Consider the following 25,220-nt stretch of genomic DNA (forward strand, 5'->3'; position numbering starts at 1 on the left):
ACAACTCTGTTTTCTTTAGCATTTCACCACACACTCATTAATTAGAAAGTATTAGTGATCTTACTGGTTCTACTCTCAATATATACCCAAAGTCCATCCATCTTATTTTTAGTACTGTGCTCTAGTTCTTCACAGGCTCTGCTCAAGTGTTTCCACAAAGAACCAGGCACCTATTATTGTTGCTGTCATGATATCAGTAGATATGTTTGACCAACCTACCCACTTTCACTTAGGAAACAGAAGCAGTCATTGGGCTCCCTGCTCAGTGGAGAGCCTGTTTCTCCCTCTCCCTCTGCCTGCCTCTCTGTCTACTTGTATTCTATCTGTCTGTCAAACAAATAAATAAAATCTTTTAAAATAAATTTAGAAAAACAGAAGCAGCTTCATAAGTGAACTCCCTGCTCCTCTCTTGCACCATAATACCTTCCCCAAGCAATGGTGACCTTTGAAAAATGGAGATTAAAGCTTTTTCTCCCTTCAGAAAAGAGATAGTCATGACCAGCCCCTCCCCACAGTTGAGTCCCCCCTGTCAGGCACTTTTCTCACTCTGTTCTAGAATGTTCCTATTCCTGTATCAGGGCATTGGCACTAGCTCTTTACCCTGCCTGAAAGTCTCTCTTTCTATATCTTGGACTGGCAGCTTCTCAAGATTATCGTGTTAACTCCTCCACAGAAGCCTCTACAGATCCGTTCCCCAACCTTCAAAGGGGATTCTCAGTCTCTCTTGCATTCTCCGTATTTATTTTTGTGTATTCTCAAACTATTCTACTGCCTTTGTTGTTTTATCCCACCATGCCACTCCTCCCAAAAGTTGGACCCTTGAAGATAGAATGTGTTTCTCTTGTTCAAGACTTTATATAAGAACTTACTATTCCTAAGGCCAAAATTCATTCTGACCATTGTTGTGTTCTGTTTTGCCTCACTTCTCTGTTTCAGTTCACCGAAGAAGATACAGAGAGAGGATGAAGGCTAAAATATTGATGATGTGGGACAACATGCCTTGGCCCGAAGGCCACATATATCTGCGCAACGTGACTGAGAAGGAACACAAAGAACTGAAGAGCCTCCTGTATCCCAACAGGATGGGAGCCCAGCCACAGACGATTGTCTTGGAGGGAGTAGCGGGGGTTGGGAAGACCACCCTGGCCATGAAGGCCATGCTGCATTGGGCAGAGGGCTTTCTCTTTCAACAGAAGTTCTCCTATGTGTTCTTCATCAGCTGCCATAAAGTTAAAGAGGTGAAGGATACCACATTCGCTGGCTTGCTTTCCTGGGACTGGCCTGACTCCCAGCCCCCCTTTGACGAGCTCATGAGTCACCCTGAGAGGCTCCTGTTTGTCATTGATGGCTTTGAAGAAATGGACATGCCCTCCAACTTGGATGCCAGCCCACCATGTACAGACTGGTTTCAGCGACTCCCAGTCCACAGAATCCTGTTCTACTTGTTGAGAAAAGATCTGGTTCCTGGGGCCACTTTGCTGATCACAACCAAGGAGTACAGAACCAAGGATCTTAAAAGGCTGTTACTGGATCCATGTTTTGTACAAATCTCAGGGTTCACAGAGGGAGACCGGGAGGAGTATTTCATCAGGTACTTTGGTGACCAAAACAAAGCAAAGAAAATCTTGCGCTGGGTAAGAAAAAATGAAAACCTGTTTTATTTCTGCTCTGCGCCCATGGTGTGCTGGGCCGTGTGCTCCTGCCTAAAGCGGCAGATGGCAAGAAGTCCTTGCTTCCAGCTGAGCACCCAGACGACCACCAGTCTGTATGTCTACTTCTTCTCCAGCCTGTTTGCCAAAGCAGAGGTGAGTTTGTCGGCCCAGAGCTGGCCAGAGCAGTGGATAGCGCTCTGCTCTGTGGCTGCAGAGGGGATGTGGTTCTGGAATTTCACATTTGCAAAGGAGGACCTCAAGCACAGGCGCCTGGAAGCATCTCTCATTGACACTCTGCTCAGCTTGAATATCCTTCGAAAGGTCAGTGACTGTGATGGGTGTGTGACTTTCACTCATCAGAGTTTCCAGGTGTTCTTGGGGGCCATGTTCTATGCACTGGGAGGGACAAAAGGCTCCATGGGCAGTCCTGCAAAGCACGAAGAGATGAAGGTGCTACTGACAGATGCTTTGGCCGATATAAACTTCTACTGGAATCAGATGACTCTTTTTTTCTTTGGTCTTTTAAAAAGAAACTTAGCAGGAGAACTGGAAGCCACTTTGCGCTGTAAAGTGAGTCGCAGGATAACAGATGAATTACTAGAATGGGCAGAGGAATTAGGAAGTTATGACATTGTCTTCAACCGTTTTGAATTCCTACACTTTTTTGAGTGCTTGTATGAAACTCAGGAGGAAAACTTTGTAAGGCAGATTCTGAGTCCTCTCCTTGAAGCTGACCTAGATATTTTTGGGAATCTACAACTCCAAGTTGCTTCATTTTGCCTAAAGCACTGTCAAAGGTTAAGTAAGCTAAGGCTTTCTGTCACCGTTCCCATCCCTCAAACGGAATTGACTTTCACCACGGAAACTCTGGAGTGAGTAATGCAAACCATTTCCCCCCCAGGTTTCTTCCCAGGATCTGCCCAAGTTGTTCCATGAAGAACCAGGGATGTGTTGTGTTATCATTGTTATGACTGACCAAACCTTCTGGGTCACTCCAATCCAGGAGACCAACCATTTCCCTTTAGGTGTCCTATAGTATTCCTTGGCTGCTTCTGCTGATGTCCTTCTAGGTAGGGTTTCTTTCTCAGGCCCTGCATAGTGAAGATGTACATGCCAAGCCTTGTGCTGAGACCTCTACTCCTATCTGACTGATGTCCATTGCTGAATGGAGGGTGGAGAGTTACTGCCATTCATAGATGAGAAAACTGAATAAAAACAGAATTTGCTTATGCCCATGTGGCCACTAAGCAGCTCAGCCTGGGTCAATGCCCCGCCCTCTTCCACAGCTCCACAGCTCAAAACGCTGGTGCCCATCCTTTGAGCACAATTTGAGGTGGGGTTGGGTCCAGTGGTGTCAACTACATCCTGAACTTCGTTTGTCCCTTGGTCTCCTGGAAGAATCCCAGAAATACTTAAACTGCTTTTGGTTCTTATCCTATAACCTTTTCCCATTGCTGACGCTGTTGACTTCCAGTGTAGGAGGTAAAGAGATCTGAGTGTCCTAATTATTTCAGGCCCTAAGGGTGTTTTCTAAACTCCTCTCTTGAGGCAGGGGCTGCTATGTGTTCACAAACCCTTTGTTAACCCTCAAACCTACAAAAAATACCAGTTCAATTTTGGTTGTACAAAGAGAAATTCTGAGAAGACTAATCTCTTTGTGTTTATCCAGACTAGAATATTAGTAAGATGTTTGGTCCTGGGGCCTCAGAGTCATGAAAGTTCAATGCATATTGGCTGTCATTTATTTGTCCGGTCTTAGATTCCCTAAAACCTAAACAGGGGACTTTGTGTAGGTAGTGTTCATTGTTGGGTTGTGTGAGTAAGTGTCCTGGCTACCACATGTTTTCCCCAGGATAGTACCATTTACTGTAAGGATTAATACTCCATCAACCCCATTCCCCAACTTACACATGATCACCCTGAGGCTGAAGGAGATTTCTTGTCTTCCCTAATGGTGATAACAGACCTTCTGACGTGAAGGCCAGTCCTTGTTTCTCTACACTACAGCTCCCTTTCCTCAGTGGCTTTTACCTCTGTCTGTATCTCTGAATTAACTGGGGTGTTAAACATATGAATACATGGGCACATATGTGTGTCACACACACACACACGCTACAGTCAGAAACAGCCCCTCCAATGCTGTAATTCTGGGCTCTCCATGTAGAACTTTATATCCTTCAGGTGCTTTAATGGGTTCTTTGTTTTACTTTCGTCACTGGAGATGAAAAGGTTAATTCACGACTTGGATGCTCTTTTACTCTTGTAAATGTTGAGAGCCTGCCACATTAAGGAAATGCTAAATAATAAGAATCTTTTTTATTATGTTCAGTTCGCCAACATCTAGTCAACACTCATTTTTCATGTCGTGTTCAATGATTCATCAGTTGTGTGTAGCACCCAGTGGTCATCCCAATGCATGCCCCCCTCAGTCCCCATCACCCGTTACCCCCTCCCCACCCCTCCCTTCGGTAACCCTCAGCTTGGTTCCTGGAGCCCAGAGTCTCTCATGGTTTGTCTCCCTCTCTGATTTCTTCCCATTCAGTTTTCCCTCCCTTCCCCTGTGGTCTCCCACATCACTGCTTATCTTGCACATGGGAGGAACATATGATTATTGTGTTTGATTGACTGACCTCACTCAGCATAATCCCCTCCAGTTCCAACCTTGTTGATGCAAATGGTGAGTGTCCATCCCTTCTGATGGCTGAGTGATATTCCATCGTATGTGTAGAATTTTAATAACCCTCCTAAGTTCTAGATATCTTGCATAAACCTTTTTTTAAGTCACAATATCCTATGAGAGTAAGTTAGTATGTACATTTAGAGATAGAAAATTGGAGCACAGAGGTTAAATCATAGGTAGTGCAGCTCTGAGTTCACCTTCAGCCTGTTTGACTCAAAGGCTGAACATGTGAGGATCCTACCAATGGCCACCTTCCCTCCCTTACAGCGCTGCTTTCCTATGAGAAGGACGGTGAGGATTGTTGGAATAAAACATCTAGGACTTAAAGAACTCATACTTTTGCAGTCCCGGTTTTCCTGCCCAGTGCGCCGGTGAATTCCTTCACTTCCCATGGGTCTGGTTTTGTCTCCTGTAGGCCACGCTCTGGGCGTCAGGCGCAGTTCACCTCAGTAACCTTCTTTCTCTCTCCTAAATGACAAGCTCGCACTCCAAGATACATCAGTGGCAGGATGTTTGCTCTGTGTTTTGCCACGGGAATGTGAGGGAGCTGGACCTGAGCAACAGCAAGCTTAATGCTTTTTCCATGAAGAAACTCTGTTACGAACTGAGAAGCCCAAGATGCAAGCTCCAGAGACTGACGTAAGTGTGGCGCACCGTGTGTGAAATTCCAACAGGGAACGATCTGGCATTTTTCTCCTGGTTATTGCAGGGACGATCTCTTTTTCAGAAGGTAAGCTTGGGTGCTTGGGATAACAAACATGTTGGTATGCATTCAGGCGAAGACCTGGTACTCCGTCACGTGGTCTTGCGTGAGAGGTGCGGGCACATGGACAGCCTTGCCCGCAGGACCTCTGCGCGAGGCTGCTGTTCTGAGCTGACTATGGAGGACTGGAAAGCTTGGAGGACGTGGCTGGGACAAAGCACTTGAGAGGCGACTTTATGTGGGCCCCACATGAATTGTTGGGCCTTAAGGGAAGGTGGGGAGTTCATGCTCGGACATTTCTTCACTCAGTGGGTATTTAACAAGCATCTCCTCATTCTGCGGTTACCACCGGGAATGGAAAGGATAACTCCCGCCTGCACGGGGCTGCCCATGTGGGAGGAACACACTTAGATGGCCAGCGCAGCGGAGGCGACACGGAGGCCTTCCAGAGCAGGAGGAGATCTGTTCGGGGACTCGGCATGGAGGGGGGGCTTTGTGCTGGGAGACACAGAAAGCAGAAGGGCCTCGCCTGTCTAAAAGGAGGTGGAGTAAAGACCTGCTCATGGGAGCTGACACATCGTTTTGGACTGAAACCCCTTGCGTGATGTAAGCTCACAGGCTCCACAGGTAGGAGCAATGGAGGTGGCCCTTGAAGAAGCCAGGGAAGAGCCACCTGACGGAGGACAGACCGAATGTTAGGTCTGGGGATGGTGTTGGGTCAGATGCTCTCGGGTCCACGCCAACTAATTCTGTCCTACTGTCCCTCTGCGATTCGGGGCTGCCCTGATGTCTGGAACCCGGATGCGCGCACTGCTGCCGGGAGCTTAGAGCAGAAGACCTGGCAGCAGCAACCGTCCTTGAACCTCCGTGTGTCGTGTGAGCTGCGTCAGATGCACAGGACACAGCCTCAAATGTCCCTTTACCAGGACCCGGCGTTTGCATCCTCCCTCCCTCCCTCCCTGCTGCTTTGGTCTTATCACTTAGTCCTAAAGACGTGGAGAAAAAGAAGAGAAAAACAAGAGAAGAGTGGTGCTCTCGTCAGACCTTTCTGGGTTGGGGGGGTCACCCCCTGCCCAGAAGAGCGGGGGGGCTCCAGGGTTTTTTCTGGCAGACGCGGTGGGGGAGGGGATCGACTCCCAGTGCAACACATCCGGCCAGGCTTCAAGTTTCCGATTCCTCTTGGAGATGATATCCTTGAAGGAGGGGGTCCCTGTGGGGGGACGACGGGGTGGGGGACAAAGCAAGAGGAGGGTGTACCCCCTCCCATGAGGCCAGCCTCCTCACTTCCTGTTTTCCTCAGGTGCAAGTCGGTAAGTCCTGTGCGGGTTCTGAAGGAGCTTGTCCTCATCCTACACGGCAACCAAAGGCTGACCCATCTGAACTTGAGCTCGAACAACCTGGGAATTCCTGTGTCTACCATGATCTTTAAAACCCTAAGGCATTCCGCCTGCAACCTCCAGTATCTGTGGTAAATCTCTGGTCTTCCAGATCTGTCCCGGGGTCACCCCCAGATTCAGTGACGCACCGGGAGGGCAGGACTCAGCACAGCACCCAAAGGACATAGGGAAAGAGGAGCAAAGGGGACAAGCACGTGGGGTCAAGACAGTGCTTCCCAAAACTTCAGGTCTACCACAGCCACCCGAGGGGCAGGTTAAAATGCAGGGACCTGGGACCCACACCCCGAGAGCCCGCAGGGCTGCTGAGGGCCTAAGAGCTGGCGTTTCTAACAGGCTGCTCGGTGGTGCTGGGCTGGGTGCCACGGGGCCCTGACAGTGGCATGGACTGCCTGGGGAGACGTCCTGCCTGGGGGAGACGTCCTGCCTGGGGGAGACGATGAGGAACAAGGAGAAATAAGCCTTCGTTTGTGGCACAAGGGGGCCTCCAGACGAAGACCTCCCCTCCCTGGAGTAACTGCCTGTCTTGGGGACCCTTTGGTAGGTTGGAGTCGTGTGGCCTCACCCCTCTGATGTGTTGTCATCTCTTTCTGGAGCTCCGCAAGAACTCGAGTGTGCGCTTCCTTAGCCTGGGGGACAATGATCTCTCAGGCACTGAGGAAAAAAGTCTGCAGGGGCCCTCCACAGTGTCCACATCATCCCTGAAGGAGCTGTCGTAAGTCTTCCTGTCTTGTCAAAATTGTGTCTTTGCAAGGTTAAGTGGCAGGGTGGGGTGACAGTGGCAGCATGTCACACTCACCCAACCCCCCACCCTTCCCCTCCAAAACCCTCAGATTGTTTCTCAGAGCACAGTCTCTTGTGGTTCGTCTCCCCCTCCGATTCCCCCAACTCCCTTCTCCTCTCCATAGCCCCATGCCCTCTGTGTTATTCCTTATGCCCCACAGTTTTTCACTCTTTTCCACTGTGTCCCTGGGGCTCCAACTCAGCCAGCTTTGCCCTCACCTTCATTGTGGCTGACTTAGCTGCCAGTCTCCCCTAAACCCCGTGGTTTTATTTTTTTATTTTTTAATACTTTAACTTATTTTAACATTTTAAAAACTTAAATTCAATTAGCGAACATATGGTACATTCAGATGTAGTGTCCAATAGTTGATCAGTTGCGTATAACACCTAGTGCTTGAAGATTTTGAGAGAAAGAGGGAACACAAGTGGGCATGAGGGGAAGAGGGAGAAGCAGGCTCCCCGTGGTGCAGGGAGCCTGACCTGGGGCTCAATCCCAGGACTCTGAGATCTTGAACTGAGTTAAGGCAGATGCTTAACTAACTGAGCCACCCAGACGCCCAATTTCTTAAAAAGATTTTATTGTGCACTACCTCAAAATGCATGATGCGCTGTGTGGTGGCTAACTTAATAGACAAAATGATTTTATTTATTTGAGAGAAAGCGAGCACGGACAGGAGATGGGGTGGAGAGGGAGAGGCAGACTCCACAGTGAACACGGAAAACCCAGTGGTTTTAAGCTGAGGGGTGATCTTGTCCTCCAGGGCATGTTTGGCAATGTCTGGACACTACTTGCCTCTCACAGTTGGGAGAGGAGGACGCTACTGGCATCTAGTAGGTGGAGACCGGCTATGATCAATGCCCTGGGGGGGTGGGCAAAGAATGATCTAGCCCAAAGGTCAGTAGGGCTGAGATTGAGAAGCCCTTACTCTGATCCACCTTTTTCTTCTTAAAACCGTTGTCCTTTATCCAGTTTAATCATTTCATGATGTTTGGGTCCCAGATGTGTGGCCCAAGGGACTGGGAGTTTGCGAAAGAAAGAGAAGTGGGTACAGCTGGGGCTCACACTGCACTTGGACCTTTACAGCCTGGAGAAATGCCAGCTGTCAGCGGCCGTCTACCGGGGCCTGGCATCATGTCTCACCAGCACCCAGAGGACCACTCGACTGTGCCTGGGGTTTAACCCACTCCAGGATGACGGCGTGAGGCTCCTCTGCTCTTCCCTGACTCACCCCGAGTGCGCCTTAGAGAGACTGGTGTAAGCTCCTCATGGTTCCGTTTCTGGAAGTGACTCCTTGGGGGTGGGCATGGGGGAAATAGTGGGTCCTTCATTTGGGACCTACTTATACCATTGACTACTAACATGTGTTGTGCGGGGCGCCATTCTACACCCAGGCTCCGAGTAGTCCCGGATTTGCTGAATCAGTCTCTGGGAGTTGTGCCAAGGAATTCCATTTTAACAAGGATACCAGGAAATTATGGTCTGGTCAAGTGATGACTGAGCTCCTATCTCTAGACACCAGGCTGTGCACCAAGGTTGGGGTAGGGGACAAGACAGACACCCGCCTGTGTGGAGGATGAGTGGGATACCAAACAATAAGACCAGGAGCTCTGCTGAAGAAAAATGAAGAGGAATAGAATAGACAAGGAGTGGTGGGCTGGTGTCTTAGTAAGGTCTTCTCTCACCAGCCTATCAGAGGATGTGACACTGAAGCCACCAGACATTGGCTGAAGGAGCCACACACACAGAAGGAAGAGGAGGACAGAGGCCCCAAGACTGGCATGTGCTTGGAGTGTTGTAGGAGCAGCCAGACCACTAATAAGGCTGGGGTAACAGTGAGGGACATGACAGGCAGAGTTGAAGCTGGAGAGGCAGGACGAGGCCCCGAATATGTCCTGGCCATGAAGGAGTCTGTTGTGTTTGGAGGTGGAAACTTGTCTGAGGACCAGAGTTTGTACAGACACTCTCTGAAAGATTACCCTGGCGGCAGGTGAAGGGTGGACTATAATGGAAGCAAAAATGGGGGCAGAAGCAAGTGCCTGTAGATCAGGCAAGAGGATGACCATGAATTTACCAGAGTGAGGTGGTCGGGTCTGGGGTATACTCAAAGCTGGGGCCAGGAGGACTTGCTGATGCAGTAAAGTGGTTGAGGAGGGAAAGAACCGAAATGCCTCCAGATGATGGGCTTGGCTGCTGGGTGAAAGGTGGGGTCTTTTTCAGACATGGGGAAGACCTGTGGGAATGAGGTTTAGGCGTGAGGGGTTTGGTCTGGGATGCTGGAGCATGAGATGCCTACTGACCAGCCACATAGTGATGTTACCTGAGTGGGTATCTGCAGGACTCTAGGTTTCAAGGGGGTTGCTAGGTGGGGACGAGTCCACGGGCAATGGCAGGTGTCAAGTGTGATCTCCTTAGATGTTTCTTCTGTCAGCTGCACTCTGCTGCTCTCGGGAAGGTTTGGAATAGATGCAGAGATGGGTTTTCTGGGAACTGGATATTGTTCAGGTGAGTGAGTATGAAAGGGTAAGAAGGCCAAGGGGCTCATCTGAGGGGGTAAATGGTGAAAGACGGTGGAATCTGAGCTACAGACCAGAAGATTAGCGCTCACTCGGCCCCGAGCCACAAATAACCATGAACAGCTAATGAATACATACGTAATACGAACTAATGTGTTATATAGGACTGTTACAGGTTACAGGTTACAGTAAGTTAATATGTATGCTAATTATAATTATGCTTATAGCAATATATTTTAATATGTAATTATATTTAACATAGATACATGGATATATACCAAAATGCAATACATAAATCATAAATGTAACTTATATGATTCATGATGTTACACAGTAACATACATGTCTTGCATGTCTAACATGTCTATTCTGTAATCCTAAGTATTTTCTATGCCTACACATTGCATACATACTTACATACACCTAATGCTTACATACGCTTGCTGTACTCTGTATCTCCTACAGTCTGTACTGCACACGTGCTGAGCACTGCTCTGAGCACCATGCGTCCCGGCCCATGGGATAGGCAGTGCCGTGATGGGTGCTCAGGCTCCACCTTAGTGAGAGGTGAAGGCCGTGGGGGCAACGCCACAGGCCTGAACGCCACAGGCCTGATGACCGTTGGTAACAGCTGGGCACCAGTCCAGCCGCGTCTGATGGGCTTCGAAGCCCTGGGTTCATCCCTAACTGCCTGAAGCTCATTTAGAGTGTTTTCCCTTATATTTTTTATTTTTACTTAAAAAAAAACCCTCTCACATTAAACATTTCTGACATGTGAGAAGTCACACGTGTTTACTGCACGAGTCGGTGCGTTAGGGGAGAGCTACGGTACGCACCCTCGAGACCATCACCGCCATGAAGACCTAACACATACCCATCACCTTCCAAAGTTCCCTCTTCTACCGTTCTTCTTATTAATTTTTTTGAGATATCATTTAACACAGACTATTTACACAGAAAATGGTAAACCTTAGAGAACTCCAAGTCCACAATGTAGGATCATTCGTTGTAAGCACGATGCTCATGGGGGATCTTTGGAACTTTTCTTGTGTTAATGAAACTTGACAGGCTTTGATCATTGCCTTTATTTTTTAAAGATTTATGTATATGAGAGACAGAGAGAGAGAATCCTCGAGCAGGTTCCCCGCAGAGTGTGGATTCCAGCACAGGGCTCAGTCCCAGGAGCCTGAGATCAGGATCTGAGCCGTAATCCAGAGCTGGGTGCTCACCCAACTGAGCCCCCCCACCCCCGTCGGTGCCCCAATCATCATCCTTCTATTGGCTTTCTTTCTTTTTTTTGAGACCACCACTAAGGCCCAGAATGTTCTTGCTGTGCTCATTGCATAAATCTGGGAAAGGATAAGTAAGCACCACTATGTGGCCTATCCTGGATTGGGGTTCAAGGGGACCCCGTGGTTGAACTCAGAGGTGGGCCCCGAGGCTCGCATCCCCAGGGGCCTCGGTCTGGGCTGCCTTCCTGAGCATCTATCTCTGTGGCTCTCACCCTGTAGGCTCTGGTTCTGCCAGCTCAGGGCCCCCAGCTGCAAGTACTTGTCAGACGCTCTCCTTGAGAACAAGAGTTTGACACATCTGAACCTGAGGAGGAACAGCCTGGGAGATGAGGGGGTGAAGCTTCTATGTGAGGCCTTGAGCCGCCCGGACTGCCGCCTACAGAACCTGGAGTGAGTGCCTTTGCCTCTCTGTCCTTCAGAGGATGGGAAGAAAGTGTGTGACTTGACTTGAAAGTGCCTGAGCTCCAGATGGGGCTGGAGTCCCAGGTATAGACGTGTGTGCTCACCAGAGGAGCTGCAGGTTCTCCTGTAGGGGGATAGGTGTGGGGGGGTTGCCTGCAGTGGGCAGTGAGGCTACTGGGATCACAGCTAAGGATCAACCACAGTGTGTGTGGTGGGGGTTCCCAAGGCCACTCTGTGGGTTTGATGACTCCCAAAGGACTTCAAGAATGTGGCATGCAGTCAGATTTGTGGCTGCCATCTATTTCAGTGAAAGGAGGAAAAGTAAAATCAGCAAAGGGGAGGATGCGTGAGGTCAAGTCCAGAGGAAACCAGGTGCAAACTCTGCAGATGGCACGGGGAAGCGAGCCACATTGTCCTGTTGGCTGCGTCCTTTCTACCTGTAGATAGAGTCTCAGACTTCCTGACCAGCATCCTCCTCTTCCCAGAGCTCAGCACAAAAAGTTTGGCTTTGGCATCTCTTTCCCTCGGAGGACTGTGATGTGGGCTGGGGTAGACAGAGCAAAGCCCGAGGATGCAAGGGTTATTCTTTCCCCCTTTCTGTTTGTTTCATAGTTTGTCAGGCTGTTCATTAACAGCAGGGAGCTGTCAGGAGCTTGCTAACGCCCTCCGACATAATCATAACATGAAAATTTTGGATCTCGGGAGCAATGATGTTCGGGATGATGGCGTGATGCACCTGTGTGAGGCTCTGAAAGATCCGAGCTGTGCACTGAACACGCTTGGGTGAGCTGACACAGTCCTCTTTGTGGGAAGCCCCCATCCTACTCTCGTATCTGGAGGGGATGACACACGGTCACCCGGGGGTTCAAGGAGGCGAGGAACAAATGACAAAATTCTCTTGTTCAGAATCTCTTCTGCTTAACAGTGAGGTTCAAGTGCAGAAACAGAAGTTTGTTCCGGTCACTCCCCACCCATGGTGTATTGTAGATATTCTTCATTTCGGTCAGTACTTTTGGGATAGCAGGTGGGGGCTGGTACACCGTGTTTCCTGTCCCGGAGTTTTTCCATCAAAGGGGGAGCCCGATTCTAACCATAAGGTGATGTGTTTGTTCAGCAAACTGAGATGGTTTCTACTCCAATAATAGGAGTTTTGGTTAAGTGTGGCTTACATGATAGCTATTTTTCACATAGGTGCCACGTCTACTCACTCTCACAAAGTGCTTAGAGATCACACAGTCTTTCTCTGTGGAAATCCTGCCATTTCCATTAAATGGATGGACCTTGAGGACCTTATGCCCTTAATAAGTAAAATAAGTCAGAAGTTGTTTGTTTGTTTGTTTTTTCACCACATCCCTGTCCTTCAAGAAGCATCTTGAGGTTCAATATTCTTTATCCTATAGGTAAAGGAGAAGCTGTCATACTTATACAAGTAATTCGAGGTCCTATTTGTGCCTTAAGAATGGTGGTCTGGTTTTAAGCCCTCCCTCTCTAGGACCTTCTCTGGATGTATAAATGAATAAAATGTTTGCAACAGTTATTGCCCTGTCTCTAATTATGAATGCCTTCCCGATATTCAGTTCACTTTCAGTCAGTTTCATTCTCCAGTGTTGTAGTTTTAACGATTTTTTAAAAGATTTTATTTATTTTTTGGAGAGAGGAGGAGAGAGAAAGCACAAGCAGTGGGGAGGGGCAGAGGGAGAAGCAGACCACGCTAAGCAGGGAGCCCGATATGGGGCTCTGTTCCGGGACCCTGAGATCATGCCTGAGCCGAAGGCAGATGCTTAACCCACTGAGCCACCTGGGCACTCTGCCAATGTATAGCTTTAAAGTAGGCGCCCGAGTGTCTTATTTGTGTTCACAGGCTTCCACCTTTACCATCAGACCAGTGTTTCTCAACCTCTGCACTACTGACACCTTGGGCTGGGTAGTCCTTGGCTGTGGGCTGTTCTGTGTGCTGTATGCTGCAGAAGAGCATCCCTGGCCTCCACCCTCCAGATGCCAATAGCCTCTCCCTCGTGTGCAGATATTGCTCAGTGTCCTCTGGCGGGGGGGCAGAGCTCACCCTTCACTGGGAAATACTACTAGTAAAGGTACATGATGGAGGTCAATAATATGTAACATGGTGGTAAAGGCCCTGCAGGGGGCGCTAGACCAGAGACAGGACACACTTGGGTGATGTTGGAACCATTTTTCTCTGTGTCCTCCTCTTCCTGTCCACCAAATAGTGCCTTTACCTTGAAGCATTCTCTGGATCCTACCCAACATCTTCCACATCTCCCAACATCTCCTAACATCTTCCTAAGGAAACCTTTCCTTTTATTCTTGATGTATCAAAATTTCCATGTCTGGACACCTATCACATTTCTTTATAGGCTTAGATGGAAATTTCCACTACCTTAAAGTGATATCACTGTCACTTTTGTCTTTGAACATATGGTTGGCTAGCTACTAGGAATACAGATTTTGTTGTGTTGAAATTAGGAACAAGATGAAAGTGTAAGGAAAGGGTTGTAGTCTTATTTTAGTCCTTTCAAGGATCTTATAAATTCACACCACTTTTGAGGGCTGAATATTGGTTTTTTTGATGGTTGGACAGGCTAATGTTCTGTTTCCACACCTAGAAAATGAAGTTGAAGATATTGGCTACATATGATAGGACTGGTATAAGGATTAGTGAGTTATGAGTAAACATTTGGAGAAGTGTCCGGTGTGTGATAAGCTCTCCACTAGAAGCCCGTTTGTTTTAACCATGTACTTTTTCTTAGATCTGGTATCACTTCTAACTTCTCAGTCTTGGAGGACCATCTTTCACACTTCCTTCCCACCCACTCCTAGGTTGGAGAAATGCAATCTGATGCCTGCTTGCTGCCAGCATCTCTCCTCTGTTCTTGGAAGCAGTAAAAGCCTGGTTCACCTGAACCTTCTGCAGAATGACTTGGAGCCCAGTGGAGTCGGCATACTGTGGAAGGCCTTGAAAAAATCAACGTGCAAACTACAGAAACTTGGGTAATCCCCAGTGACTTTTACACTAGGAAGCACTAGCTGAGGTGGGGGGTAGATTGGCTGATATTTTAAAGCAAGCATTGGGCTCAGCCTGCATTCGATTTCCTAGAGCAGTGCCAGCCAGCAGAACCTTTAGTGATGGTGGAAGGAGTTTATACCTCCTTTCCAGTAGGGTAGCCAGTAGCAGCGTGTGATAACTGGGCACTCAAAAGGGTGTTAGTGCAACCCAGGAACTGAGTTTTTTTACTTTTATCAGTTTAAATTGCAGTTTAAATGGCCCCACGTGGGTAGTGATGACCAGGGCAACATGGTCCTACAAACATTTGGGAAGTGGAGGAGGCCCCTTGTTTTTCTCATGCTTGTACCTATTCAGTATTTCACTCAACGGCATCCTCCTCAATGCTGACAAGCGTGCCATGGTTGATAGCAGAATGGTCGTGAGGCTTGCCCTCATGGCTCTTCATTCTGCTCAGGGAGATGCCAAATCTGAGATGGCTAAAAGCAGTGTTGTCATGAATGCTGTGAGGAAAACTCTGGGCTGTGGTAGAAGAACAAGGGTAGTCAGAGCAGTGACAGAAAGTGTGTCTTTTGTGGTGACGTTGGTTCTTAAGTCCCAGGGAGGCTGGAAGGAGGAATCTATGTATCAAGAGGGACATCTGGACAGTGACAAGAGACAAAGAGTAGAGTGTTCTAAGGAAGTTGGAGTAGCATGTATAAAGGCCCTGAGGTTGGACTACCAAGCTCTGTGTTGCTCCTTCCAGGCATTGAAATAGAGCGTTGAATTAGAATACTCTCCCCCTTATTCAGTAATCTGGAGATGAGGTCAGAAAGGTAAGCTATGGCTACCCCTTTACCCCCTGGAAAAGATTTTAAACTGGGCACATTTTAGCAGAAATCCTCTTGGATTCCAAGGAATCTTGCCTAATTTGGGAAGTTGATCAAAAGCTATATTATTCAGGATTTTATATTATCAACTTCACATCTAAGTAATGCATTTTTAAAAGCATTCTCTCTGATCTATCTATATAGTAACAGTCACCTTACAGGCAATACAATGGCACTAAAAGCATTCTCTCTATTTCTTGCAGGCTCAAGAAAGAGTTGTACGACATAGTGAAGGGGGAGCTGGAGGAATTGCAGGAGAGAGGGTCCTTTCTAAGAGTCAAGTGTAAATGGGATTTCAATGACCTTGAGGATAAATGGTGGTGGTGACCCAATGAGGAGATGCCATGGCTTCACCATGGGAGGGTCTTGGATTAAAACCACCAGGAGATTGCTGAGGCATCCCTGTTCATAGGGACAAATGAGCTGTGACCTCCAGAGTGCTCTACGCCATTTGTTGTAGGCAGCATATTAAATACCCAATCTCTAGAATCCTAGTCTAATTCCACATTTGGCCCCAAGACCCGACAATGGCTTTGCCTCAAATTTCCTTTTGTTTTTCTTGGTGTAATGTCTTTCTCAGATGTTAAGAGGATTCAATAAAGCAAAGGCTATAAAAAAATACCTTGAAAAAGCCTAAAGCCTCATTTACTGTGGATGGAGAGATGGGATGGATGTGACTCTAATTCCAGTTATCCTACTGTGGATAAACCAGCCAGATGGAGCTCCAGAACCACTCCTAACATGCAAATAGACCCAATTTTGGCTTTTGCATCTACCTTTCAATGACCTATGGCTGTGATAGAACTAACGTGTATTTAACCTACCTGCATACAGGACCCATGGATCCTACACAGCATATAATATGAAACTAATGTCATGCATGAGAATGGATGTGAAAATAGGAGCTCATTACAATTTTCTCTCCTTTGTCTTATTCAATAAGCAAAAGCCATCAGAAGTCTTAAGGAACAGTTGGATATTCATTTTATTTTGCATTTTGTAGCTTCTAAAACCTTTGTGGTATTTCTCAATCCTCATCAGAGCCCTGTACGTGGGGGCATTCCTCCCTGATGAATTCAAAATCAAAGATATGGAAGGTGATCAGGGTATCTTCTCTGCCAGGTAAGTATGGGAAGGGAGGGAAAACTGAAGGGGGAGAAATCAGAGAGGGAGAGGAGCCATGAGCAACTCTGGACCCCAGGGAAACAAACTGAGGGTTTCAGAGGGGCTGGGGAATGGGGTATCCCGGTGATGGGGATTGAGGGGAGCATGTGTTGTGATGAACGCTGGGTATTACATGTAACTAATGAATCATTGAACAGCACATCAAAAACGAATGATGTTCTGACAGTGACTAACTGAACATAAAGAAGATACTGAGGATGAATGTTTTACAACAGATCACAGAAATAGTAAGTCAAATAATGGAACTTGGAATCCATCTGTTCCATTTAGGAGCCAGCATGCCTGATGAAAGCCAGCGAGGTCTTCCAGTGAGTTGAATGCCTTGATCCTTCTATGTTCCTGCCATTAAATCCAAGTGAAACCTAGATCCCTGAAATTCTTCGTTCTCTTCCTGCTGCACTTTGGTCATTCATTGTAGATAAAAACTGGGATAGAGAGTGAGTGGGGAGAGGTTTATGGACTTAGAAAAACTTGAGGGAGAGACTTTTAAAAATGAAAGGTTTAGACTGCTTTAGTTACTATGTCATAACTTCAGTTACTGCTGAGTAAAATGGTATCATGTCATTTCTGATAATCTGACAAACCACTTCTTAACCTCAATCCAAGATGACCCCGACGTTCCTTGTTTTTTTTATAACACAGGTATATTCTCCTGTGTTGGAGCTACAAATTCTCTATTACTGTTTTCATAATATTTTAGGAATTTATTCTAGAGTTCCTGAATTTGCCATGGAATTAATTCAATTACAGCAGAGGATCTTAACCCTTGGGTAGCCTAAGAGTGTTATTTTATTTCAAAGCTATATAATGCCAAAGTGGCTTTCTAGGGGAATCAGTGATAAGTCCACCCATCCCGGCCCCAGGAAGGGGATTGAGGGTTCAGGAAAGGAAGAGATGGAACGGAAGGGATCTGTATGAGCTGTGATGGCGGAGCTGATTGCCCGGGCTCACTACGGGTTTTGAAGGAGAGATTCACACTAAGTGCAAGCCTGTGTTCATCCGGAAGACCTCCCCACCCACCCTTATTCCACACCTGCTACTTTCCCATCTTAAAAGTGTGAGTAGACCTAGCCAGGTCTAGGGAGTGGCTGGGGGCAAGGCAGAGGTAGTGTGTAGTTGAGGTTAGGAGCGGAGAGAATCCCTTTTGTGAGGTGATGGAGGAACTGTGTTGAGAAAAGGATCCCCTGAGTGGAATCTGGCAAGAGAAATAGATTCTATGGAATGGAAACCTCCACAGTGGCTTTTCATGATGGCACCATTGCTTCTTAGCAATTTACCCTCGGAGCCGATTTTTCTCATTACAGCATGGGTCTAATAGCACCAATCTTGGGCTTTGCTAAAATTACACAAAATAACTTACAAAATGCACAGAGATTATGCTGAGTGAAATAAGTCAAGCAGAGAGAGTAAATTATCATATGGTTTCACTTATTTGTGGAGCATAACAAATAACATGGAGGACAAGGGGTGTTAGAGAGGAGAAGGGAATTTGGGTAAATTGGAAGGGGAGGTGAACCATGAGAGACTATGGACTCTGAAAAACAATCTGAGGGGTTTGAAGTGGTGGGGGGGTGGGAGGTTGGGGTACCAGGTGGTAGGTATTATAGAGGGCACGGCTTGCATGGAGCACTGGGTGTGGTGAAAAAATAATGAATAATGTTTTTCTGAAAATAAATAAATTGGAAAAAAACAAAAAACAAAATGCACAGTGTGAGTTAAACACCTGCAAATGTTGCTCTTTGGTTAGTAATCTCCTTCAACCCTGTCCTCTCTCGATCCTTCCTGCTCATGAGATGCTTCCTGGCTCAGTTCTTGGTCTGTACATCCTCCCCCCCTCTTTTCTGCTGGCCTCTGCTTTGGAGGGACAGAGGTTTGAGAGTACAGGGAAGCTGTTGGAGCGTCTTCTAGCGGGTGGGAATGGATGTCCCCATAACATAAATGTATCTCAGGGACCGAGTTCTTTGGTTCTTCTGGCTGGTCTGTCTCTCAGAAACCCTGGCAGGATGTTATCCCTCTTCACAGATGACATGAAATGATTTTTCTCATTCTTTTTCTCCTGTGATGTTTGTGGTAAGCTGAACATAACAAAATCACTGTTTAGCCATTTTTTTAAAGAAAGATTTTGACAGAGCAACAAGCAGGCAGAGCAGCAGGCAGAGACAGAGGGAGAAGCAGTCTCCCCACTACACACAGAGCCTGACACGGGGCTCGATCCCAGGATGCTGGCATCATGACCTGAGCCCAAGGCAGACACTTAGCCACCTGAGCCCCCTGCCCAGGTGTCTCTCTTTAGCCATTTTTAAGTGGACAGTTCTGTGGCATTCAGGAGCTTCACACAGCTGCACAACCCTCGCCACCATCCATATATCCACGGACCTTTACCTTCCCAAACTGAAACTCTGTTCCCATTAAACACTAACTCCCAATTTCCCGTTCCCTGAGCCCCCTGCAACCACTGTTCTACTTTCTGTCTCTGAATTTGACCATCCTAAGTACCTCACAAAAATGAGATCATACAGGGGTGCTTGAGTGGCTCAGTGGGTTAAGCCTCCGCCTTTGGCTTGGGTCATGATCTCAGGGTCCTGGGATCAAGCCCCGCATTGGGCTCTCTGCTCAGCAGGGAGCCTGCTTCTCCCTTTGCCTCTACCCCCTGCTCATGCTTTCTCTCTCTCTCAAATGAATAACTCTTTAAAAAAAAGTGGGATCATCTAGTATTTATCCCCTTGTTGGCTGACTTATTTCACTTAGCACAATATCTTCAAGGTTCATCTGTGACATGGCAGGTGTCAGAATTTCCTTGTTTTAAAGGCTGAATCTTACTTCGTCATGTGGACAGACCACACTGCGTTCATCCATTCTTCTGTCAGCGGCCACCTGAGTTGGTGATTTTATTCATCTTGACTCCTAAATTGATGGCATGGGAACCCATAAATGAAATACTTCTTAAGCATTCCTTCCACTTCCCCTCCCCGTCTTCGTTTACGGGGCTGGAGGCCTTCATTTGGAGGAAGGGAAAGAAGAATGGAGAGTCTTAGCCAGAGGCTGCAACAGGAAGAGGAGGACCAGAGGGGAATCTGGGGAACCATAGGGGAGACATGATGGGTCATGCAGGGATGTAAGATTAGCAATGCCAGAGAAATGAACCCAAGCTTGGAAGGAGGCAAGAGAGAATTACTAAGGTGTTCCTTTGGGGGCGGTGCTGCCCTTGCAGCTTTTGCTGACGGAGTAATTGCAGAGGCCGACTTGTGGAGTCTTCTCTGGGGCTCACATACTGTTTAATCTTATGCTTCTACTTTTTCAGTGTATTCCACTGAACAAGCATGACTCGAGACAGAATCATAAGGCATCGTTTTAGCCCGACTGTTCAGATTTACTCTCTGGTGTGAAATCTTTTGCTGCACTTGGTTAAGTACTTGTTCTGGGCCATTTCTTTATCATGTAATAGTCTCAGTGTTAATAACTTAACGATCCAGCCCTGTGCCATAAAACTCAATTTGAGCTTCACGCCCTCCTGAACTAGGAATTGGAAGCCATGAATCCTGAGAAGGGGTGTGTTCAGAAAGAGGAAAGGTCAAGGAGTGGGGAAAATCATTATTTGACTGGCAGGGTGACAGACTCAGGATCTGCACCACCCAATCCAGGTGTATGAAGCCAGCTTTCCTGGGGTCGGCAGAGACTTCCCATCAAAAGAGAATCAAACGTTGGAGGTTTACTGATGAAGATAAGTACAGACTTCGCTCAGCTGGTAGAGTAATCCTTCCTGAAGCCCCATGTAGACACTGAGACCAGCGTATCTTGCTGGTGTTCGTCATAGTGACTTTGGATATTGTCTACTAAAGTCTTTCTGTGCTGGATGTTGAGCTCAGTTCTCCATACCTATGCCACCTCCTCCCTCTTGTTACAGTGTTACTCTTCTGTTGGTTGCCCCGTAGCTCCACATGGCCCACGGACATCTCTGGTTAAAAACCGAGGCTCATGTATGAGAAGAGATTGACAATTTTTAGGTTGTAATGATACATGTAACGTCAAATATTAGAAACCACCTAAAAGCCTATCAATAGATCATTTCAATGAAATACATATATACTAGGCTATTTATCAGATTACAGAAACACGGTTTAGATATTGATAAGTATGTATACATAGGGTTTACATACCTACAATGTATCTCAACCTTTTTGTATGTGTGGACACAAGTACACCTGCACACAGCTTTCACCACAGAATGTGGTGCATGTGCACAGAATGTTGTATGCATGTGCTTCCTGTGTGTTTACACTTTATCCATGTTGAGATACGCACACACATTCCGTTATACATGTATATTACATGACATTATTTTCAGTCTATCCGTATTATGTTTATCGTATGTTTATCAATATGGATAGACTAACAATGAAACAGAATGAATTTAGTGTGGGATCTTTATGTAATTTTAAAAAGTCAATGCTATATTTTTGATGGATGCACTCGCATATAGGGAATTATAGGAATGGGAAGGTCAGTCTCCTGAGGATTTCTTGTGGGGAATAGGAAGAGGGGAATGAGATGGGATGGGTGGTCAGAAAGATCTTTACCTTTATGTGTACTTGTAGGTGGAGGACAATGGATGGTTTGTACTTCTCTGATTAATAAAAAAAAAAGTACTCTCCAAATACCATCATGAGGCAAGAGAAGAGAAAAAGCCTGAGTTGAGACGCCAACAGCATGAACAGAAAAGTTAGACTGTGGGTCCAGATGCTGTCCAAAGCATGAGGAAAAGGCTCATGGTCTCTAAAATTCACATGGGAATAAATTCCCATTTTTATGGAATAATTCTCCCTGTTTGGAGACTTGTTTTACAATGTTTAAGATCTAAGACTTTATCAAGTGTTTAAAAGTGTTGTCCTGAGACAGGATGGGAACTTTACCTTGGCAGGCTTTCAGCAGCTTGCCCAAGGCCACAAAGCAAATTAAAACCATATAAACATAGTCTATGAAGTATCCAAATGAGGGGCCAGAAAAATCAGGGTTTACATCCGTGTCAGGAACTGTAACTCTGGGGGACAGACCAGGCGCAAGTAAGGGCTCTAGTAACTTTTCTTTGCAGGTGACCTTGGGTCAGGAGGAGTCTAGCTTGCCTGCTGCCTTACTGTCCTGTCTCTGTTCGTCAGTCACCTATAATCGCCAAGAATGAGATCTTGCTCTTCTGCAGCTGTCTGAAATCTCTGGGTTTCCTCATCAAATTCAGTTTTTTTGCAGCTTTGTAAAATAGAAAAGGGCTCTCTTGAATTCCTACCTCTTTAGTTTCTTCTCTGTAGCTCTTTTTTCTCCATCATTTCTTCCTAGAACAAGCCTAGAACAACCTGGTGCTACCTCCACTGGGAAAGACCTATCTATAGGGGTGTGTGTGCTTATAAATGTTTAGCACCTGGCTTGTGGAAGGAAAAAAAAAAGCCCTGATTTGTAGCTCTGCACATTTCTGAGGTGTAAATTACCAACCATGGCCAATTTTAAGCTGCCAAGTTCATGTCATTAAACACAGCAGGAGGAAGAGCTAACATGGGGTTATCATGATCTGGTAAGAGTGGTCTCCAGCACATCACTGGACAGAACAAATGTCCTGTCTGATAGAAAGCCCTGATTCCACCTGAACACTAGGGTTTGAGACAAAGCTCAGGAGAGAGACAAACTTTTTTTTTTCAGTTTTTTTTTTAATTTTCAGCATAACAGTATTCCTTATTTTTGCACCACACCCAGTGCTCCATGCAATCCGTGCCCTCTCTAATATCCACCACCTGGTTCCCCCAACCTCCCACCCCCCATCACTTCAAACCCCTCAGATTGTTTTTCAGAGTCCATAGTCTCTCATGGTTCACCTCCCCTTCCAATTTCCCCCAACTCCCTTCTCTCTAACTCCCCTTGTCCTCCATGCTATTTGTTATGCTCCACAAATAAGTGAAACCATATGATAATGGACTCTCTCTGCTTGACTTTTTATCTTTAAAAAGATAAATTAGTAATAGTTTCCAAGTGCCTGGTCCTAGCCTTCTGTTGTGGGTTTTAGGTGTCTATCTCCTCAAAATGTCACAACCTAACCGGATGCCACTATTGACCTGATTTGTGATGACGACAAGGCAGGCTAAGCAAGTTAACGAACGGCCCGAGGTCACACAGCCATCAGGTGGTAGGAACAGGATCCAGACCTCAGCAGTGTGGTTCTGGAGCCTCTGTACTTAACACAAGGCAGTATGTTGTTGCTCTGAATTAAGCAGGAGAGTTAAGGCTCACCTGTCGTTGTTCCTCCGTGGGTGTCTGTCTGTCTGCAAATGTCCTGAGCAGCTTCACCTCACCATTGTGCCTCTGTTTCTCTCCACAGTTGGGAGGGTACAGGGTATGTGGAAACTCACTTACGGAGCTCCGTATTTTTATGATGTCTGTATTTTCGTAGGTACTATGTCGAATCAAATCCTTGCCCCCATTTTTCAGAAAGAGAGCTCATCAGAGAAGACCAATGCTTTGCCTGAGGTGGCAAGACTCAACGTGAGAAAGCTAGAATTCCACGGCTGGGGAAAATGATGGACAATCCAAGTCGTCCCACTGCCAAGCACGCCCTCTTGCAATCTGTGCTCTGGATCTCACACAAGGCAGGAGGTGGACAGGGTGTGAGGCACCGGAGGTTTCTAGATGCAGGCTTACAAGAAGGGGCTTTAAAGAAGTGGACCTGTATCTTCGGAGTTGGAAAAGATGGTAATGGTCTTAGTTTTGGACTTCTACAACATCTACTTCCCCTTTCAAGAAATGAGGGCCGTGTAAGTACCTATGACTGTGCGTGATTTCAGGGAGGCCTGTAGAGTGGGAAAATAGAGGTGCTTAAGGTTCCTTATATTGTTACCTAATAGAACAATATTTATCAGATAAAAGAAAAACACATATAATTTATATTATTTTAATATTTTATAATTATTTTATTAAAGCAAATATACATGAAATGCACAGATTTTAATTATAAAGCTGCATGAATTTTTTTCCAATTTATTCATTTTCAGAAAAACATTATTCATTATTTTTTCACCACACCCAGTGCTCCATGCAAGCCATGCCCTCTATAATACCCACCACCTGGTACCCCAACCTCATAAATTATGCTTCTATAAATATATATAATTGTTACACGTGTATATTTATACATTTAAATCTATAATTATAAATATTTAATAAGGTATACAAGTTTATAATTACAAATATAACAAATTATAAATACATGTGTCTATTAGATTTTATAGTTTCAATTTATAACTACCTATTTATAATTTTAAGTCTATATATTACATATTATATATGTCTATTTGATATTGATTTTATAACAATAATGTTTATAATACATATGTAATTTTATATAGACTTATATAATATGTATTTTATTGATTTGTTTTCATTTATAAATGCATATAATTCATATAAGTCTATATAAGTCTTATGTAAGTCTATAATTATAAATACAAGATCTACAAAGAACTTCTTGAACTAAACACCCAAAAAACAAATAACCAAATAAAAAAATAGGCAGAAGACATGAGATATGGATAAAGAAAGACATGGATAAAGATTAAAAGATAAAGATAAAAAGACATGGATAAAGAAGATGTGGTCCATATATACAATGGAATATCAATCAGCCATCAGAAAAGATGAATACCCAATTTTTGCTCAACATGGACGGGACTAGAGGGGATTATGCTGAGTGAAATTAGTCAAGCAGAGAAAGTCAATGATCATGTGGTTTCACTCATACGTGGAATATAAGGAATAGCATGGACGACATGAGGAGATGGAAGGGACAAAATGAAGGGTGGGAGGGAATCGGAGGAGGAAATGAAACATGAGAGACTCTGGACTCCAGGAAACAAACTGAGGGTTTTAGGGGGGGGGTGGGGGATGGGTGAGCCCAGTGATGGGTATTCAGGAGGGCATGAACTGCATGGAGCACTGGGTGTTATACGCAAACAATGAATCTTGGAACACTGCATCAGATACTAATGATGTACTGTATGGTGACTGATATAACAAAATAAATAAAAATTTTCAGCAGTTCCTACAATGTAATCAGCAAAGCAATTCCTTTAGAATGCCAGAAGTTTACAACTGAAAATTTTAGGATTAAATTTAGCAAGGCAATGAGGAAACCAAGTTGTAGAAGTAGATGTGATGTATCCTGTTGATTGACTTGGACACATTGAGCCATCCTTGCTATCAGGATCCAGTGAGTGGAAGTGGAAGTTTGATTGTTCTCATGCACTCTTTCATGTTCTCTGTTCCGTATTTCATCCTCTGCACTATTTCAGGTACCATTTATTTCCTCTTCCAATAAGGAAGTCATGGCAGGAGACTTTGGACTGGAACAAGCAGCCTAGACATGTGTAGAATTGGGATGGGGGTCATGTATGGTCCTCTTTCAGGCAGTTAAAATATGGTGTTGACTCTGCTTTTTTCTCTGTGATTCCATGCAGATTACTCTTCTGTTGTCTTCCTAAAACTTGGAGCTTCACTGGGGGAGTGCTTATACTCAGCAAAACCCTAAAACATCTGGACCAGGGTATGAATTACCTACAAAATCGTGGAGCATTGGTTTGAACTCTGCCCTTGATGTTTCCAGTCTATAAATTACAGGAACTAGAGTAAGCTTTGCCAAGGCTTTCTTGGATGATCATGTCCCTATAGTGTAAGGGTTTGGATGATGGGATTGAC

General features: G+C 45.8%; 1 protein-coding gene across 1 annotated transcript in view; it reads left to right on the forward strand.

Annotated features, from left to right (window-relative positions):
* Window positions 1–995: 995 nt before the first annotated feature.
* The window catches only part of LOC122913406 (NACHT, LRR and PYD domains-containing protein 13-like), a 51,640-nt gene continuing 27,415 nt past the window's right edge, over window positions 996–25,220 (forward strand). Inside the window, exons 1-7 of the mRNA XM_044260150.1 lie at window positions 996–2,417; window positions 7,026–7,144; window positions 8,297–8,467; window positions 11,238–11,408; window positions 12,033–12,203; window positions 14,256–14,426; window positions 14,797–14,944. Of these exons, the coding sequence (XP_044116085.1) occupies window positions 996–2,417; window positions 7,026–7,144; window positions 8,297–8,467; window positions 11,238–11,408; window positions 12,033–12,203; window positions 14,256–14,426; window positions 14,797–14,944 (2,373 nt within the window). The remainder of the gene's footprint in view (window positions 2,418–7,025; window positions 7,145–8,296; window positions 8,468–11,237; window positions 11,409–12,032; window positions 12,204–14,255; window positions 14,427–14,796; window positions 14,945–25,220) is intronic.

Source organism: Neovison vison, chromosome 7 (genome assembly GCF_020171115.1).
Source record: "Neovison vison isolate M4711 chromosome 7, ASM_NN_V1, whole genome shotgun sequence".
Classification (NCBI taxonomy): Eukaryota; Metazoa; Chordata; class Mammalia; order Carnivora; family Mustelidae; genus Neogale; species Neogale vison.